The sequence below is a fragment of the Lagenorhynchus albirostris genome, chromosome 1 (genome assembly GCF_949774975.1).
Source record: "Lagenorhynchus albirostris chromosome 1, mLagAlb1.1, whole genome shotgun sequence".
Lineage (NCBI taxonomy): Eukaryota > Metazoa > Chordata > Mammalia > Artiodactyla > Delphinidae > Lagenorhynchus > Lagenorhynchus albirostris.
The window spans coordinates 159729188-159748794 of NC_083095.1; the positions used below are offsets into that span (position 1 = coordinate 159729188).

At 53.1% G+C, this 19607-nt stretch overlaps 1 protein-coding gene and 1 non-coding gene across 4 annotated transcripts in view; one reads left to right on the forward strand and one right to left on the reverse strand.

The window, feature by feature from the left end:
* The window catches only part of FAH (fumarylacetoacetate hydrolase), a 32638-nt gene extending 13395 nt beyond the window's left edge, over positions 1 to 19243 (forward strand). For 2 of the 3 annotated variants that reach the window (XM_060157312.1, XM_060157334.1), the window contains 9 exons: positions 1219 to 1316; positions 1405 to 1457; positions 5944 to 6043; positions 6802 to 6932; positions 8735 to 8810; positions 10953 to 10999; positions 13431 to 13532; positions 14297 to 14414; positions 18995 to 19243. In XM_060157312.1, coding sequence (XP_060013295.1) covers positions 1219 to 1316; positions 1405 to 1457; positions 5944 to 6043; positions 6802 to 6932; positions 8735 to 8810; positions 10953 to 10999; positions 13431 to 13532; positions 14297 to 14414; positions 18995 to 19074 — 805 coding nt within the window. In that variant the 3' untranslated portion in view covers positions 19075 to 19243. The remainder of the gene's footprint in view (positions 1 to 1218; positions 1317 to 1404; positions 1458 to 5943; positions 6044 to 6801; positions 6933 to 8734; positions 8811 to 10952; positions 11000 to 13430; positions 13533 to 14296; positions 14415 to 18994) is intronic. The other variant, XM_060157323.1, reaches the window with a different exon arrangement.
* Positions 11946 to 12052, reverse strand: LOC132506028 (U6 spliceosomal RNA). Its single transcript, XR_009535684.1, has one exon. It is a non-coding gene; the product is annotated as a U6 spliceosomal RNA (small nuclear RNA).
* Positions 19244 to 19607: the final 364 nt, after the last annotated feature.

Consider the following 19607-nt stretch of genomic DNA (forward strand, 5'->3'; position numbering starts at 1 on the left):
CTTTCTGTCTCTATGAATCTGACTCCTCTAAGTACCTCATGTAAGTGGAATCAGGCCGTATTTGTCCTTCGGCGTCTGGCTCATTTCACTAGCACAATGTCCTCAAGCTTCGCCCGTGGTGTAGCCTGTGTCATTATTTCCATCCTTTTTAATGCTGAGCAATATTCCATTGTATGTATAGACCTCATTCTTGCTTATCTGTTTATCTATTGCTGGACACTTGGGAGTACCTTTCGATATTTGAACCATGTATATATGTGGACTCCCTTTCTTTTTTTTTTTTAACTTTTTATTTTATATTGGAGTATAGCCGATTAACAATGTTGTGATAGGGACTTCCCTGGTGGCGCAGTGGTTAAGAACCGCCTGCCAATGCAGGGGACATGGGTTCGATCCCTGTTCCGGGAAGATCCCACATGCTGCGGAACAACTAAGCCCGTGTGCCACCACTACTGAGCCCATGTGCCACAACTACTGAAGCCCACGCGCCTAGAGCCTGTGCTCCACACCAAGAGAAGCCACCGCAGTGAGAAGCTCGCGCACCGCAACGAAGAATAGCCCCCGCTCACCGCAACTAGAGAAAGCCCGCACGCAGCAACAAAGACCGAATGCAGCCAATAAATAAATGCATTTAAAAAAACCAAAAAAACCCCAATATTGTGATAGTTTCAGGTGTGCAGCAAAGCGACTCAGCCATACATATACATGTATCCATTCTCCCCCAGACTCCCCTCCCATCCAGGCTGCCACTTAACATTGAGCAGAGTTCCCTGTGCTATACAGTAGGTCCTTGTTGGTTATCCATTTTAAAGCTCTCTTTTTCTCATCCACTTTTTTTTTTAATATTTATGTATTTATTTGGTTGCACTGGGTCTTAGTTGCTGCAGGTGGGCTCCTTAGTTGCGGCACATGGGCTCCTTGGTTGCAGCACATGGACTCCTTAGTTGTGGCATGGAACTCTTAGTTGCAGCATGCATGTGGGATCTAGGTTCCTGACCAGGGATCAAACCTGGGCCCCCTGCATTGTGAGTGCAGAGTCTTAACCACTGCATCACTAGGGGAGCCCCTGGTTATCCATTTTAAATATGGCAGTGTATACATGTTGATCCCAAACTCCCTGACTATTCCTTCTCCCTTTCATTTTTAATTTGAAAACAATTTGAAATTTACTTTGCACGTGTAACAGTGTTGATGCTTTCTCTCTCCTTCCTTCCTCAGGCTGCACTTACCAGTGGGCTACCACGGCCGTGCTTCCTCCGTCGTGGTGTCTGGCACCCCAATCCGCAGGCCCAAGGGACAGATGAGACCCGATGACTGTAAGTACCCTGCCGTGCTCCGCTCTGTGTCCCCACACCCTGAGTTCCACGCCTGGCACTCACTAACCTCTTTCTGGTACGATTCCAGCTAAGCCTCCTGTGTATGGTGCCTGCAAACTCTTGGACTTCGAGTTGGAAACAGTAAGCCATGTCTTGATGTTTTATTGGCGTAGGGTCTGTATATGCACTAGGGCAGGAGAGCTCCCTGGGATGGCCACCCTGGGCGACAGGCTGTTCCCCCATCTCAGCCACGTTAATGGCAGTCCTGGGTCCCCACTTGGCCATCGGAAGTACTGTCCATCCTCATTATTCACTGATTCCGTATTTGAAAATTCACCTACTCACTAACAGTTCGTTCGTAACCTCCAAATCAATACTAGCGGGAGCTTTTGGGGGTCACCTGAGGGCATGCACAGGGTGGCAAAAAATTTGAGTCTCCCGATGTGCGTGTCCCCATCTGAGGTTGAACAAGGCCCGGCTCTGCCTTCGTGTCTCAGCTCTCATACTGCAAACAAGTGTCCTTTTTACTGTCTATTCAGTGCCGCGTTATTTTCCATTTTTGTGCTTTTCGTTGAGGTGCTAGCTCCCAAGCACAAGAAAGTTGGGATGTGCACCCTGTAGAAAACGTGTGTGCTAGATAAGCTGCCCTGGGGCCTCATAGTGCCTGTGCCTTGAGTTCATGTTCATGAATCAGCCACATACAGGCAGACCTTGTCTTACTGCACTTTGCTACATTGCACTTCACAGATACTGCGTTTTTACAAATTGAATGTTCGTGGCAACCCTGCATCGAGCAAAGTCTGCTGGTGCCATTTTTCCAACAGCGTTTGCTCACTTTGTGTCTCTGTGTCACATTTTGGTAATTCTCATAATATTTCTCTTCTTTTCTTTTTTTAAATAAATTTATTTTATTTATTTATTTTTGGCTGCGTTGGGTCTTCATTGTTGTGCGCGGGCTTTCTCTAGTTGTGGCGAGCGGGGGCTACTCTTCGTTGTGGTGCGCGGGCTTCGCATTGCGGTGGCTTCTCTCGTTGCAGAGCACGGGCTCTAGGCGCGTGGCTTCAGTTGTTGTGGCACATGGGCTCAGTAGTTGTGGCTCTCTGGATCTAGAGTGCAGGCTCAGTAGTTGTGACACACTGGCTTAGTTGCTCCACGGCATGTGGGATCGTCCCAGATCGAACCCATATCCCTTGCACTGGCAGGCAGATTCTTAACCACTGTGCCACCAGGGAAGTCCCCTTTCGTAATATTTCAAACTTTTTTGGGTTTTTTTGGCCATGCCAGGCAGCATGTGGGATCTCAGTTCCCCAACCAGGGATCAAACCCATGCCCCACTGGAGTGGAAACACGGAGTCTTAACCACTGGACTTCCAGGGAAGTCCCAATATTTCAAACTTTTTCATCATTATTGTATTCGTTATGGTGATCTGTGATCGGTGATCCTTGATGTCACTACTATGATTTACTGAAGGCTCAGATGATGGTTAGCATTTTTTAGCCATAAATTATTTTTTAATTAAGATATGTACATTGATGGTTTAGACCTAATGCTAGTGCACACTTAATAGACAATAGTATAGTGTAAACATAACTTTTTTTTTTTTTGGAGTTTCAGTTGATTTTTGAATTTTTTTTCTAAAGTTCTTTTTTTTTAACTTTTTATTTTATATTGGAGTATAGTTGATTACCAATGTTGTGATAGTTTCAGGTGTACAGCAAAGTGATTCAGTTATACATATACATGTATCTATTCTTTTTCAAATTCTTTTCCCATTTAGGTTGTTACATAATACCAAACAGAGTTCCCTGTGCTATACAGTAGGTCGTTGTTGGTTATCCATTTTACATATAGCAGTGTGTACATGTCAATCCCAAACTCCCTGACTGTCCCTCCCCCCAGCCCCCAACCTTCCCTCCTGGTAACCATAAGTTCGTTCTCTAAGTCTGTGAGTCTGTTTCTGTTTTGTTAATAAGTTCATTTGTATCATTTCTTTTTAGATTGCGCATATAAGCGATTTCATACGATATTTCTCTCTCTCCCTGACTTCACTCAGTATGACAATCTCTAGGTCCATCCATGTTGCTGCAAATGGCATTATTTCATAAACATAACTAACTTTTATAAACACTGGGAAACCAAAAAAAATTCGTGTGACTCGCTTTATTGAGATCTTCGCTTAATTGTGGTGGTTTGGCACCAACCTGAAATATGACCAAGCTGGTCCTGTATATGAAACCAGCTGTCCTTAAACAGGAGCCCACACAAAGCAAGGTTAGATGCTGATTTGTTGATGTGAATGTTGTGACCAGAGGCTGGCAGGAGCTTAACCCCGTATTTCCCCTAGAAGCGGTATACCTGTGTTTGCTAACTCGGTGTTTCTAATGACTTTATAGAATATAATTATTACCAATAACAAGAATCAACTACATCAGCCCCATTGCAGTTGTGGCTGGACCTGCACAACCTCAGAACTGTGGTTATTTCAGGGCTGTGCATTTTTTTAAATTAAACTTATTTTGAGATCATTGTACACTCACGTGCAGGTGTAAGAAACAGTACCGAGAGCTCCAGAATCCTTCACACACTCTACCCCAGTGTAACATCCTGCACAGCAAGATTGCCATCTCACAGCCAGATGTTGACATCAATCCAGTTGGTTCCCTCACCCCAAGGACCCCTCATGCTGCAGGGCTGTGCATTCTGAGAGGGACACTGAATTCCAGGAAGCCCCCAAGGTCAAGGGACCGGGAAAGAGATGGGAAGGAAGAGCTGAACTGGAGGGGAGTGTCCCGGGACACCGGCAGTGTCTTCAGTCTCTGCCGGGTCATCGGATGCTGGGTAGCGGAGCCAGGCCGGGGCTGGGAGGTGCGGGCAGGCCGTGGAGGGGGCTTCTCAAAGTCAGCACTCAGGGCCTCAGGTGATGCTCGGAGTGTCTCCTCATGCAGGTGGAGGGAAGGGGCTGCGGAGTGCGCTGGTAGGGCTGGGGGCGTGGGAATCTAGGTTGATTGGAGGCAGGCTGGACCTCCCTGTAGTTCCAGCCCTGCCTTGTGATTTCTTTAGATTCTGTCCAGAGGAGGGGAATAGGTGGGCACTAGTCCCCTAGTCCCAGCAGGGCGTTACCGGCCAGCCCTCCGCCCCCTGATGCCTTTGTGAGGCTGCCCGGTGGACCCTAAGAGGAGGTCTCCCAACCCAGATCCCCCAGAGCAGGGCCCCCTGGTTGGGGGCCAGGGTCTTCTCTCTGGGGGAACGGAGGACTCTGCAGACAGATGCTTCACCTGTGTTTGTTCCTGTTTCCGGGGGAGGGGGGCGGGGGGTGGTGGAAGGGGTGGGCATGATATCGACCAGGGTTCTTGGCCTCCTTAATTAATAGAAATTGACTAGAGGCAGACAAATTCAGGCAAGGCTTTATTGGGGCCCCTGCTGCTGCAGCGGGGGGCAGCGAGAACAAACAACAGTTTCCCTTGCTTGCTCCCTGAGCTGGGGTGGGGGGTGGGTGGGGGGGCGGCAGGGGGGCGGGGCGGGGCGAGCCGAGCTTGTTCCTTATCTGGGGTGAGGGTAGGGGTGTGTCCAGGGGTTGGGCCGGAGGGTTGTCTTAGGTGGTCTGCCCACCCCTTAGGTGGTGTTGTGTGCAGGGGGCATGCGTAGTACCCTGCTTTTGTTCCCAACATCGGTTTTGTTCCCGCTCTTCAGAAATGGCACTTGGGTGTTTTGGTCTCTTGTATCTTGTTGTCCATAATTTGCCCCACCTGTGCATGCACCCAGTTATTTTTAGTCCCGTATAGTTTCTTTGCATTTTGTTGCTCAAGGAGAGGTTTGTCCAGGTGCAAGCACTGCAGCAAAGGGTCCCAGGTCCCATATGGTCTCAGGCAGAGGAAAAATAGAAAGTCATAGTGTGGAGAAACAGTGACGGGTAGGGAGCACAGATAATCTTGACAATGGTGGTAAGATTCTCTATAAGATGGCATCTTTTTTTTTTTTTTTTAGAATCTTGACAAAATTTGCAACATTTAAACACTGTCACAGAATGGATATAACTGCAACCTAGGTCCTGCAACTGTCATAGCTGATTTTGTGTGCTTTTGAGTTATCTTCTCAGTTTTTTCCCCCCAATGATGTCTACGTATTCTCTTGTTCCCTGGACGTTGTGCTGGTGGCGCTTTCCTCTGAGATGGTGGGTGATGGGTTGGGGTGTGGGGTACGCCCCGGCAGGCTCTCTTTGATGCATCACAGAGGCCGCCTTAGTTTTGTGAGACGAATACAAACCCTGATATTTTCATTTTTCACAAGTCTGGTGTAGTGTCAAATCTTAAAATGCAGAGCACGGTATCGGGTGAAGGGGAAAGGGCAGAGGTGTGGGGTGGGCTGAAGGAGGGAAAGGGGGCTGCCTTGGTGATCAGGGGCCGTGAGTGGGGGCCCTGGGTGGGTACTGGCATGCAGCTGCTCACCATGTCCCCGGGGTAGCCGTCTATCTATTCAGGTGCTGGTCATGGCATAGAAACTGTGGATTCGTACACAACGGTCCAGGTCCCTAGCCGGGGTTTGGAAATACCTGACCTTTACCCTCCAGGCAAGTGACCTGGGGCAGCAGGTCAGAGCCCGATTCTCATCAACTTTTCCCCTTGTCAGGCTTTCTTTGTAGGCCCCGGGAACAAATTTGGAGAGCCGATCCCCATTTCTAAGGCCCATGAGCACATTTTTGGAATGGTCCTTATGAACGACTGGAGTGGTAATTACGGGATGTCGGGCATCCTGGTGTTGAGTTTCCTGCGCGCACTCTGCTCTGGGTGAAGGCTGGGTATTTGGGAAGCCATGGATGGTCTCCTGGGTCTGGTGCCGGTCAAAGTGGCTGAGAGCACAGGCTTGGGTATCAAACAGACTTCTCAGCTCTGAGCTCTTGGCCAGTTACTTCACCTCTCTGAGCTCCAGTTTTCTTGTAAGATGAACAGGGACAAGGCTGATGTCACAGCTAGTACGTTTGAGCAATTTTGTGCCAGGCCCAGGGCTGAATACGTCACATGGACTCTCCTGTCAGGTCCCTGCGAGACACTGATAATATTACTACTCCTGTTTTACACGGGTGAGGAATGAGACACAAGGACGGCTTCAGCTAGTTGCTGAGCTGAGATTTCAAACAGAGCAGCCCAGTTTCTGAGCCCATCTCAGCCCCTCTGCCATTTGTAGGAGGACCGTGGTGCCGTGAATCTCAGCAAGTGTTGCCTCCCCATATGAGGATGAGCTTCCAGCCCCTTCATGGGGAAGTATCCTGCCTGCCCTTTGGTCATCCTCCTCTTTGCTGCAGCTTGGCACAGTGACCTCAGAGGACCTCTGTCCTTGGTCCTGGGGCAGCCAGCCTGGTTGGGGCCAGAGCACGGGGGTGGGGGAGGGCTGTGCTGAGTGTCTGTGCTCCTTGGTCAAGGGAAGGGGAGAGCCTTGCCGCGGGGCCCGGTCAGCCTTTGTAAGCCCTGCTCGGCCTTTCTTCTGTAGCTCGAGACATTCAGAAGTGGGAGTACGTCCCTCTTGGGCCGTTCCTCGGGAAGAGTTTTGGAACTACCATCTCTCCGTGGGTGGTGCCCATGGATGCTCTTATGCCCTTTGCTGTGCCCAACCAGGAGCAGGTAAGCACGCCCTCTGCAAGAAGTCCAGGCCCCTCTGCCTCCGAGGCTGTTTGCCCAGCAGGCATGGAGAGGGCCTGGAGGATGCCCATGTGCTGGGGGTCCTGGTTATGGGGACCTCCAGGCAGGCGTGGCAGTAATCATTCTGCCTTGTGCTTTCCCTGCCCCCTGCACAGTCCTTGAGGAGAACATGGAATTTTGTAACCTTTAGAGTCCTCTGAGGCCGGGAACTGGCCAGTTGGCAGGAAAAGGGGCCCCTTCCAGTATCACCACATTGCACAACTTTCCAGGTCAACAAGTTGTGTTCTGTGTGATGGCGCCCCCTGGAGCCCAACTGATAGAATGCAGCATGGGGTCAGACAGCAAGGCGTCCGTCCTGGCGCTGAGCCTCGGCCTTGTGTTCCCTGAGCCTCCTGTCCCTGCACCACTGTCCAGGCCCGTCTCGCAATCCTAGCCCTCCTCAGCCTGTCACAGTCTGGCCGCTGCTTCCACCCCATCAGCACCGGCGGTCTCACCAAAGTGCCCAGTGACCTTGGTCAGTGCGGGGACCTTGTGCCCTCTTCAGTGTGGACCCGTTGGTGGCCCCCTACTCTTCCTAGGCGCTCTCTCCCCCTGGCTTCTGGCATGTGACCTGTCCTGGTTCTCCTGTATCTCCTAGAGTCCTGTGATGCTCCAGCCGACTCCGTCCTCCACTTGGGGGCAGCCCTAGCTGAGCTCTGAGCCTTGCCCTTCCCCCGGTCCCATTCCCCCTCGCCTTGCTCACACGTGGGCACCTCTCAGCCTTCCTGTCATCCCACGGAGCTGTGCTTCAAGACTTGGAGTCTTTCCCCACAGACCGGTGCCTCGTGAAACTCCTGTGCGGCTCTCACCCTGTCCCCTCGCTCCCTCCTCTACCGCTCTTGCCACAGCATCTCCCTCCCCATCATCTTCAGTCTCCCAGACTTGTCTCTTCCGTCTTTGGTGAGTCCTGCCCTCCCAGGACCGCCTGGCCTGCCGCCACACCTCCTGCTCTTCCCCTCCAGGCTCCATCCCTGGTCCAGATCTCTGTTCACAGGCACTGCTGCACCCTCGCCAGAGACCTCTGGGCTCTGTCTCCCTTCATGCCAGCCCTTCCCAAATACCCTTTGCGGGCAACCTTCACGACCCTTGCCACTTCTGAACAATTATTTATTAAATGCTTTTTCAGCTTCCATCTGAAAACTCTCATAATGTATTTAGAAAAGGAACTTTATGTCCCTACCTTCATTACTAGCCACCAAGTTAATCATAAAAAGAAACACATAACCATTAAAATAAAATCACCCCGCATTGTCTCATGGCCCACTAGTGATTCAGGTACATGTTGCTCTTTGGGAAAACGCTGCTTTTGGCCAAAGTTCAGACCTTCTACCAAAGCTCTGGCTACCAAAGCTGCCTGCACACTGAATCCAGCACTAGAAGGGCTGAGCGCCTCTGCCGGCCGCCCCTGCCTTCCGCCTTCCCTTTCTGTTGGCCTGGCCTCTCCCTGCAGGCCTGGCTTTGTCCCGCATCTCTGGCCTTCCTGCTGTCCGCTTCCCACTGACCCCCTTCCCCAGCGCTCCCCTCCCTGGCTTTCTGGGTCCTCTGTCTACCTTTGACCTTCGCTGCCCCTCCCTCGGCTGCTTTTCCCAGAGTCCAGCACACACGACCACCCTCGCCCCCCAGTGTCCAGGGACACAGTGCTGGGCCCTGGAGAGGGGACACCCCTTCTCCCTCAGGTTCTCTCTGCCAGCTGCTCTGCTGGGCTGTGGGGCTCAGCCCCTCTGTGCTGTGCTCTGCCCTCACAGGACCCCAAGCCCCTGCCGTATCTCCGCCACGACCAGCCCTACACGTTCGACATCAACCTCTCTGTCACCCTGAAAGGTACTGTCGTGGGGTCGAAGGGTGTGTCCAGCAGGTGGGTGGACCCCTGTGCCCAAGTGCCAGTGCCCAGGTGGCTGCTGAGCTTCTGAAGGGGGGAGGGGATGGGGAGCCACCTGCTGCAGACTGGGAGACACGTGGGGCTCTTGTAAAGGATGGGAAGGGACACCCTTGTGCTCATTGCGAGCCGCACAGGGCCCATGTGGCCTTAGCCCCATAGCACCGGGCTCTCAGCTGTTAGGGCCAGAAACCTTGGAGTCTGGGACCTCCACCCTCCACATGAATCCCCTCTCCAGCCTCTCCGACCAAAGTCTGCCCAGCCTCTGCTCACACGCCACTGCCAACCCCTCACCCTTGGGTGGCATGTTTTGTCCAGTGCCCGTTTGAAAGCCTGTCCTCGTGGGCCTGGCTCTGTCCTCCGGGACCACACGGAGCCAGCACACCTAGCCCCCGGGTCCTGCTCTCGGTCAGCCCTGAGAGCCTCGCAGCAGGGCCTGCGTCCCCCTGAGGCTGCCCAGCTGGGCTGAGGTAACAGGCCAGTGGAGCAGTAGTAAGAGAGAGCCGGGCTCTGCAGGCCATGGCTGGGGTTCGAGTCTTGGTTCTGCCCCTGCCCAGCGGTGGGACTTTGGACAAGTTGCTGAATCTGTCTGTGCCACTTTGTCGTCTGAAAAGTGGGATAATAGTGGTATCGACTTCAAGGTGTAATTGTGAGCGGTAAGCAAGGTGATACACATCAAGGTCTAGAACAGCACCTGCACCTGGGTAGAATCAGGTGTCATTTTCCGATCCTGAGGGGGGCCCTTGGCGCTGGGAGAGGGCTAGTCTGGGGGCTGCACACAGACCTCCTGGGCCACACTCTGGCCAATCTCTTTTCTTCCTAGATCTCTCTCCTCTTTTTGTCCTGTTTACATACCCCAGGCTCTGCTGTGGCTTTCTCGCTGCAGCTTCCAGGGTCTCCATCCTTCATGGAGGTGATTCTAGCAGCAGGCTGTGTCCGCCAGGAAGAGGAAGGAGCTGTCTCTCTCGGGGGGAGGTCGCTCCACACAAGAAAGGGCTCCTAGGAAGAGCCTCGTAGCCGCCAGAGCGCCCCTGGAAAACTGTGCTGGTCCCACTCTTTCACGTTATCAATTGGGAAAGTGAGGCTCAGAGAGGAAAAGGGATTCACCCCGAGTCATTTAGCCGGCCGATGGAAAGGCTGAGACTACAGCCAAATGTCATAAGCCCTAGGCTGGTGTCCTCCTACCCACAAATGCCTCTTTGGAGGTCATTTCTCTCTTGTTTTCCTCCTGACCATCTGGAAACATCCAGGGGAGTGCACTGTTGGAGAAAGGGACAAGATTATCAAGAAGTTGCAGTGCCCAGAGATGTAGAAAGACCTGGAAGAGGGAGGACCGGGTGCAGGGATGGCTTCCAAGACCCTTCCCCACGCCAGTCCTGAATGTGCATTTCTGATGTTCTGAGTTGGGGTCTGGGTGAAGCAGGCTTGGGGGACCCTGACCTTCCATGGGGCCGATGAGCTCACCTGTGCAGCCTCAGAAAGGAAGACAGGGCCAGGGGAGGAAGGCCCATCCTTGGGGAGTAGAAGAGCTTTCTGATATTAGCACGCTTCAGAAATGGTACAGCAATGGCCTGGTACCTTGTGTGTAGTAGGTGTGTAATTGTTTCATAAATATTGTTGAAATAGTAGCACATTATCCATCATGGGAGGAGTCTGGCAGGGGACAGATGGCCCCAGCTGTCCAAAGGGCTCTGGCGGGTGTGGCAAGTTGGTTTCAACTTGTACAGCATCTCCAGTTGATGATCAGCTTCCAGGAGCATCGTGTTAAGCGGGGTTCTGAGGCTACATCTGATCTCAGAGGATACCAGAACTGTGATCAATTTGTGCTGTCTGCCGTGGGTGTGGGAGGAGGAAATGGCGTCTTGTGTGCATCTCTTTGCCATCCGTGGACTAGATCCTCTCTGTGCACGCCTCCCAGCTCTGATATCCTATGAGCTCATTGGTTCATGGACTCTTTAGGTAGAATCACATTAGACAATGGGAAGCTTAAACCACAAAACAATTCCCCCTACGAGGTGGGTCCCTCCCTCCTTGATGAATAGAATTAGGTCTTTTTGTCAATGTTACTTGTCTTGTCTACCCAACAGGAGAAGGAATGAACCAAGCAGCTACCGTATGCAGGTCCAATTTTAAGGTAAGCTTTGAAGTTAGGCAGACTGCTTTTTGGAAGTGAGGGAGACCTTTCTTCCTGGGAGGACCAGGGGAATAGCATCCACTTTGGGCTATGATGATGGGTCAGTGTGTGGGCCTAGAGCTTCCATGGCCCTGTATCTTTCCAAAGAGGCCAGGAGGTCACAGAGACCCCTCCAGATGGAGGCTGCATGGACACGGCCAGTGCTTTTCCTGGGGAATAATAGATACTCCTCTGAGGGGCTAGTCCCTGACTTCTGTCTTGCCAGGGGCTGGGTAGATCAGAGTGACTTATTTTTTTTAAGTGAACTTTTTAATTGAAGCATAACACATAGATATGAAAATGCACACGTTATGAGTGTACAGCTCAATGAATTCTCACAAAACAACATCCCTGTGCAACCAGCACCCAGATCAAGAAACGGGAAACCTCCAGGACCTCAGCTGTGCCCTGGGGCCCCTTCCAGGCACATCACCGCTCTCCCTGTCAGGTGTAAACTTTCTCCTGACTTCTCTTACCCTCCATTCATTTTGTCTGTTTTTTAAATTTTATAAAAACAGAATCATACGGTATATACCCTTTTCTATCTGGCTTCTTTTTTTTTTTTTGCGGTACGCGGGCCTCTGTTGTGGCCTCTCCCATTGCGGAGCACAGGCTCTGGACGCGCAGGCTCAGCGCCCATGGCTCGCGGGCCCAGCCGCTCTGCGGCATGTGGGATCTTCCCGGACCGGGGCACGAACCCGCGTCCCCTGCATCGGCAGGCGGACTCTCAACCAATGCGCCACCAGGGAAGCCCTGGCTTCTTTTGTTTTAACATTATGTTTCTGAGATTCAACCATGTTGCAATTTGCAGTGACAGTTCATGATTCTTAGCTGTTGTATTGTGTTCACAGTATAAATGTTCCACAATGGATTTTTCCATTCTACTCTTTTTTTGTGTGTGTGTGGTAAAAATATGGAACGCTTCACGAATTTGCGTGTCATCCTTGCGCAGGGGCCATGCTGATCCTCTCTGTATCGTTCCAATTTTAGTATATGTGCTGCCGAAGCGAGCGCTCCATTCTACTCTTGATGGACGTTTGGGTTGTCTCCGTTTTTGGGGGGAGAGTTACTGTGAACATTCTAGTCCAAGTCTTTTGGTGCATGTATGTGCGCATGTCTGTTGGGTGGATATCCAGGAATGGAATTGCTGGGTCATAGAGGATATGTATCCATACTCAGCTGAGGGGTACATCCAAACACTTCTCTAAAGGGCTTGTTCCGATTTATACTCACACGCGCAGCATGTAAGCGTTTTGGCTGCTCCACATCCAAGTCAACATGTGACGTCGCCGGCCTTTTCATTTCCGCCTTTCTGGGGGACTGTGATTTCCGTTTGCATCTCCCTAAAGACTGATGCAGGGCTTCCCTGGTGGCGCAGTGGTTGAGAGTCCGCCTGCCGATGCAGGGGACGCGGGTTCGTGCCCCGGTCTGGGAAGATCCCACATGCCACGGAGCGGCTGGGCCCGTGAGCCATGGCCGCTGAGCCTGCGCGTCCGGAGCCTGTGCTCCGCAACGGGAGAGGCCACAACAGTGAGAGGCCCGCGTACCGCAGAAAAAAAAAAAAAAAGACTGTTGCAGCCGGGCACCTTGTCATATGCTTGTTGGCCATTTGAACATCCTCTGATTCAATGTATTCCTTTTTCCTCCAGTCTCCCTTCTAATTTAACTTTATTCTGGGCTCCTTAGGCTACTAAGAAGGAATAAGGGGGCCGCCCTGAAGGGGTCTCTTGGGTAAGAATCCATTTCTAAGATTTCCTCTGCCTGGAGGTGTAGCTCCAGGAGTGGCAGATCTGAGAAGCTGTGACCTTGCAGAGGCGCAGGCGTGCCGCCTCTGAGCTGCTTGGGGGGGGTGTGGTCCTCAGCCCGCCCCCACCAAGCCTGACCTCCTTCAGTGCTCCTTCGTTCCTCAGTGTGCTCTGAGGTCCTGTTTGAGTCGTTCAGCTCTGTTGCCCAGTGTCTGTTCCAAAGCCCAGGGTGGGAGAATGGAAAGGAGTTCTTTGCTCATGAGAAGCTTCTGCTATGACGAGGACCTAGACCTTGTCAACTTAGGACTTGGGTAATCGCAGGACAGGGTGGAATTATGGACAGATGAGCACATTGCAGATTGAGGGTCTGAGCAGTGAGGTTGGCTCCTCGGGGAGCGCTTCGTGGAGAAGGTGGGTTAGGGGAGGGCTGGAAGGGGCAGAGGAGCGGGGGCTGTCGCTGGTGAAGGGGTGGGGAGAGAGGTGGGGAGGGTCACAGGGTAGCTGCAGGAGGACAGCTTGTCCTTGCTCTGAGGGCCGGGAGAGAGCCCAGGGAAGGCCTCAGTGAGTGGCGCAGGCTGGCAGACTGCTCCAGGAGGCTGGGAGAAGCCCACCCTGCCCGTCCCCGCCTCTGTGTCCCTCGCCCGCAGTATATGTACTGGACGATGCTGCAGCAGCTCACTCACCACTCTGTCAATGGCTGCAACCTGCGGCCGGGGGACCTCTTGGCTTCTGGAACCATCAGCGGGCCGGTGAGTGTCTGCTTGCCTTGGGGGCTGCCCACCTGGGGCACCCCTATTCCCCCTACAAACTGCAGGGCCCTTAGCTCTCCCCTGAGAAGGGATTCCAGCCCGAAGCAGGTGTATCTTTCAACTCTGTCCTACTCAGAGCTTCATCCATCTCTGGGTGCAGGAGGGGCTTCTTTTTCAAATTCAGGAGAGGCTGATGTAGGGATGAGAGGCGGTGTCTGTGTCCTGGGGGAGAGTGAGAGTGACACGGGGGCAGACGCAGGAAGCCACTACAGTGTCTGGTTGTCACCACCTCACAGTGCCCCCACCCAGGAGGAGTGGCCCACTGATTCCCCCTAGCGCCCCTCCATGAGCCCTTGGTGATGACTTTTGGGTGGTGCATGTACCAGTCACTTCCGGCAAGGTCGAGACTGCAGGCTCTTTGATGGAGAATCTCTTCCCAGTGGGTGGGGTCAGGCACGACAGCGTCTGGGTAAGCCGCAGCCTCTGGAGCCGGCAGGGGCCTGGCAGGAGGGACCGGGGCACGCTCGTCCAGCATCCCACACCTCCGCGTCCTGGATGGAGTGAGCAGGGCAGGTAGAGTGCCTGGCCTCGAGGACACTTCTGCAGTGGTCCCACCGAGGCAGGGTCTCTGAGGGCCGCGGGATCCCCCGCCCCTTCCCAGCATCCCCTGACCCCCGCCTTGCTAACCACTGCCCACACCAGATCCGCCACGCTCACCGTGATGTAAGTACATATCACACCTTCTTCCCTTTCCCGTTATGAAGGAGCCAGAGAGCTTCGGCTGCATGCTGGAGCTGTCGTGGAAGGGAACGAGGGCCATAGAGCTGGGGAATGGACAGACCAGGAAGTTTCTGCTGGACGGGGATGAAGTCATCATCACAGGTGAGGGGGCCGGGGCCCGCGGGCGTCCTCTCCTCCTCGGCCGCGGGTGCTGTCCTAACCGTCTGGCCAGGAAGCCATCTGTCCCAACTCGTCCCCACTCTGGCAGTCCCAGGTCTGTGTCTGCTTATACTGGCCTTCGCCCCAGCGCTGCCTGCCGGGGACTTTATCTTGGTTTAAATTAAATTTTTTTTTTTTTATCTTTTGGCTGCACTGCGTGGCACGTGGGATCTTAGTTCCCCGACCAGGGATCGAACCCACGCCCCCTGCATCGGAAGCACAGAGTCTTAACCACTAGATGACCGGGGAAGTCCCTGCCAGGGACTTTAAATCGGAGTCTCCTCGAACCAAAAAGACTGCAGAAATCCAGCTTTGTCTCCTTCCTCCCTGAGCGAAATTCTAAAATAATGGCAGGTTCCCATTGTTCTGGACTCTGCAGTGCAAAGACCCTGTGTCCTATGACCTTGTGCCCTATGACCCTGTGCCTTATGACCTGGCTGAGTTAGTGACGAGATTTCCCAGCAGCCCATTCCGAGGAGGTCAGGGCACCCCTTACATCTTGGGGGGTCGTTCTGCCCACCACATATCATTGCTGGAGAGGAAGGAGCCGCCGTGCTCAGCAGCCCGCTACTCAGGGTCAGGTGCAGGTTGGACTCCCACATCCCCACCGGCCCTGTGACCTTCCTCAAGTTATTGAACCTTTCTGGACTCAGTTTCCTCATCTTTAAAATGGAGTTGATGATAGATACAGTAGTTAACCTCACAGCATGGTTGTAAGGATGAGACGAACCAGTTTATTCCTTCAGGGGACGTTTCTGGAGCAGCTGCTGTGACTCCCATGCTGGGGTTCAGGGGTGAACAAGGCAAGCGCAGGATCTGCCCCCTGGGGTCATGTTCCACTGTCACTGCTGCACCTGCATTTTACAGGTGGGAAAATGACTTGCAGGGGGTAAATAACTTGCCCAGGATTTGCAACCAGTAAGTCATGAAATCAGATTTCGCATCCAGGCAGCTTATCTTCAGAACCCCAATTCTTAAGCCCTTTGATAATATCTAAAGAGCCCTCAGTGCTTAAAATTGGTGACGGTCTTCACCGTTGTCCTCATTGTCATTGCTGCTTTTTCCAGAACCCGGTTTTGAGAATGCCCAGCATCCTGACTCCTCCTTAATAGGAGTCCCTACCTGAAGCGTGGGAATCAGCCACGCCCATCTGCCCTGCAGGCAGGTTAAGGGGGCACCCGTTCTCTGCACTCGCTCTCCACATCCTGGTCTCTGCCTGCCGACCACACATTTCCCTTCCTGGGTCCTATTGTCGCCCCTGTTTCCTGGAAAACTGGGCTGTAGCTGTAGCTATGGATTCTCGGTCCCATTGGTGGGATGGAGTGGGGAATAGGCAGAGGGTCAGATTTCAGGAAAGGGCCAGTGAGATCAGATAACATTCCAGAGGAGATGAGTATACTTTTCGCTTCCATTTCCATGGTTGATGGAGCCCAACCCAGGGAGGCAGGGAGCTGCTTTTCCCCTCTGCCCAGGGCTCGGTGACACGCTCTGACTTGGGTGCAAACTTTCCTCATGCTCTGGCCTCTCGGGGCCCTCTGTCCCTGCCTGAACGCACCTGCCCCCAGCTTCTCCTCCCTGCACTGGAGAGCAGCAGCTTGGGAGCCTGGAAAGACCTTCCTCAGCTGGGTGCAGAGCCTCACTTTTCATCCTTTGGGCCAGTGGTCTCAACCAGAGTGGCTTTGCCCCTTGGGGGACATTTGGCGACGTCTGGAAACAATTCTGGCTGTCTCCGAATGGCAGCCAGGGACGCTGCTAAACATCCTAAGTGGACAGGACAGCTTCTCATGAGAAAGAATCATCTGACTCAGAAGGTCGTCTCTGACGTTAAGAAACCCCATGTGGACCATCTGCTTGGCAGCTGTAAAATGGGGAGGAAGTGGCCAGCTTTCCCACCAGGATGTAATCGTGCATCTGTTCTCAGGAAGCAGGCAGGGCTGTTTGCTGGGGGTGGTGGCTCTGTTGTAACCCAGGGCAGGAAGGAGCAATGTGAATGACAGAGCACCCGGCGTTGGAGTGGGGAGGAGAAAGACACCCTCTGAGTATTTGCAGCTCTCCAGGAAGAAGGCGCTTTAAAAATGCTGCAGCTTAGGGCTTCCCTGGTGGTGCAGTGGTTGGGAGTCCGCCTGCCGATGCAGGGGACGCAGGTTCGTGTCCCGGTCCGGGAAGATCCCACATGCCGCGGAGCGGCTGGGCCCGTGAGCCGTGGCTGCTGAGCCTGCGTGTCCGGAGCCTGTGCTCCGCAACGGGAGAGGCCCGCATACCGCAAAAAAAAAAAAAATGCTGCAGCTTGGAGTGAGCTGCTTTGATAGATGATTGATGAATTTCTGCCAGGTTTTGCTTCCATAGGCTTTTTTCCCCCCCAGGGACACGAATATTTCTGAGCATTGAGATTCTAAAGTGACTGATGGAAAAATAATGAAACAGAATAGGCAAGGATGTTGCTCTGGACAAAAGGTGACACTGCGTGTTAAGGGTCAGTGCTGGGGTGGCAAGGATGTGCCTCGGTGATGCCGGGGAGGGTGAGGGGCTTGTTTGGGGATGTTGCTGGTGTCCAAGCTGCCACCTCCCCAGAGAAGGCCAGCAGTCAGAGCAGCCCTCACAGGGAGGACCGGTGGGATGATTGGGCAGGTGGGAGGAAGTGGGAGGAGACAGGCTGGGTAGACTGTACTGAGCTACAGGTGGCCGTGAGGACTGTCCCTGCGCTCACTGGAAGGGCTCATTGAGGCGTCCCTGACCCCGTCTCCCAAAGCTGTCTTTGGTCTCAGTGTTCAGTTGGCTGGGAGTCCTCTCAGCAGTGAGCTTCGATTTGTTTCTCTCAGTTGTGGGAATATCGCAACTCCTTGCTTTCCCTTCTTCACATTGGGTAGCAGAAGGCCTAACTCCAGATTTGGGGGTCGTCTTCGGCAGGTGAGGGGGTCTGGTGGTGTTTTGTGTAACTCAGGGTCACGGGCATCCCCTGCAGTGGCCCTCGTGTTCGTCATGGGCAGGTGGCCGTCACCTCAGCACTGCCGTGGCTCGTGGTGCTTGAGAAACGTCTCAATCTGGGGAGCCTTGGAGCCTCTGTATAGGCCTGACACTCGTAAACCTATGTGCTTCCATCTGTCTTCTCTCTAGGGGCCACTGGAGAGGGCGCTGTTTAAAACATAGCTTTCACTGTCTTGCTGAAAACTCCTGAGTCACCTCAGTGCCCTCGGGAAAAGGTTCAAACTCCTAAACATGGCTTCTAAGAATACTCTGTACTCTGGCTTCTCAGGGGACCCCACACAACAGCTTCACTGAATAGATGCACCTCGTGCATCTCTCGCCTTGGTCTCCGTGTCTTTGCACACGCTGTTCCCTCTGTCTGGCACACCCTTTTCATTGTGTCCCCCCTGGTGAACTTGTATCCACCTGTCAAGTCCCAGCTCCGATGTTCCCTCCTTTCTGCTCCTGTTTCCTCCATGCTGCTCTCCCAGCTCCTCAAAGACTTGTCTGCTCTGACTCAGACAGCTGCTCCCACTCAGTGGACCCTTCTCAGGTCCAGGTGCAAGGGCCTCCTCCTCTCTGCCTTTCTGTTGAAATGGAATTGAGTGAATTTGTTTAACATCTGCTTTGGGAGAGATGTCATGCTAGGGCTTCAGCCACGTGTTTCATCGAATCCTCACAACCCTGAGAGGTAAGGATTGCTATTCCCATTTGCAGACAAGGGGGCTGAGCTCAGAGGTTAAACAAGTTGCCCCTAATCCCCCAGCTTATAATCATCATAATAGCTGACACTGAGCATTTCCCCTGGGCAAGGCACTCTTTTGGAGTTCTCTGTGTATTAACTCATATCATCTTTGCAACAGCCCTGCGCAGTGAGTACTATCATTAGATCCATTTCACAGATGAGGAAACTGAGTTCCAGAGACTTCCCTCGTGGTCCAGTGGTAAAGACTCCACACTCCCAATGCAGGGGACCCGGGTTTGATCCCTGGTCAGGAAACTAGATCCTGCGTGCTGCAACTAGGCTAAAGGAGCCTGCATGCCACAACGAAGATCCCACGTGCCACAACTAAGACCCGATGCAGCCAAATAAATAAATAAATATTAAAAATTAAAAAAAAACAAAAAGGAAAAGAAAAGAAACTGAGTTCCAAGGGGACTCAAGGTCATGGAGCCAGTAGGTAGAAGAGCCAGGCTTTGAACCCAGTCAGTCTAGCCTCAGGCTAATTAGCAAGCCTAGGATTTGAACTCAGACTTACTTAGGGAGAGTTGACCTATACCTATTGCTTTACCTCTCAGGAAAGCCATTGTGCCATCCTTGCACCGCTTGTGAGGGTCCCTGACAGTAGGGCGGGCCTGGAGTTCCATCTTGGTGCTCCTGTAGCTCTGCCCAGCTTCTGGAGAAGGTGGTTTTTCTGTCGAAAATACCTGTTTGTCATTCAGATGGCGCCTTCCTGCCTTGGGCCCAGCTGTGTGCTGACCGGCACCGTGGCCGCTTGGGCGTTGGTTCCCCTGAGCCCAGCGGCTTCGTGGCTGACCCCTGTCCTCCTCTGTTGCAGGACAGTGCCAGGGGGACGGGTACCGCATTGGCTTTGGCCAGTGTGCAGGAAAAGTGCTGCCTGCCCTCTCAGCGGCCTGAGGTTCTCTCTGCCTTCCTGGAAACACAAGCCTTCAGCACTGCCCTCTCCACCTCCCTGCGGGGGACCAGGGGCCCCCACTGAGGCCGCAGACCTGGTTCTTCATTCAGTAATAAATAAAGCCATCGTGCTCTCTCTCCATCTGGGCCTGGCACGGCTCTGAGTGCGCAACGTCTCCTCGTGTTCTTGGTTTGACCCAGTGGGTCAAGGTGTGTACCGCTTCCTTGAGAGACCAGTTCGTTTTCTAGTTTTTATTAGTGAGGCTGAGGGTCTGCTGTTCCTCCTCAGACATTCCAGAGCTCCCAGTATTCTCTGGAACGTGGAAGAAAGAATGGCACTTGTATTAGCTCAGAGTCCTCCAGAGAAATGCGACCAAGTAGATGTGTATAGAGAGAGAGACATTTATTTTAAGGAACTGGCTTATGTGATTGTAGAGGCTGGCAAGTCCGAAATCTGCAGGGTGGGCCGCAGGCTCGAGACCCAGGGAAGAGCTACAGTTGGAGTCTGAAGGTGGTCTGCTGGAGAGTCCCCGCTT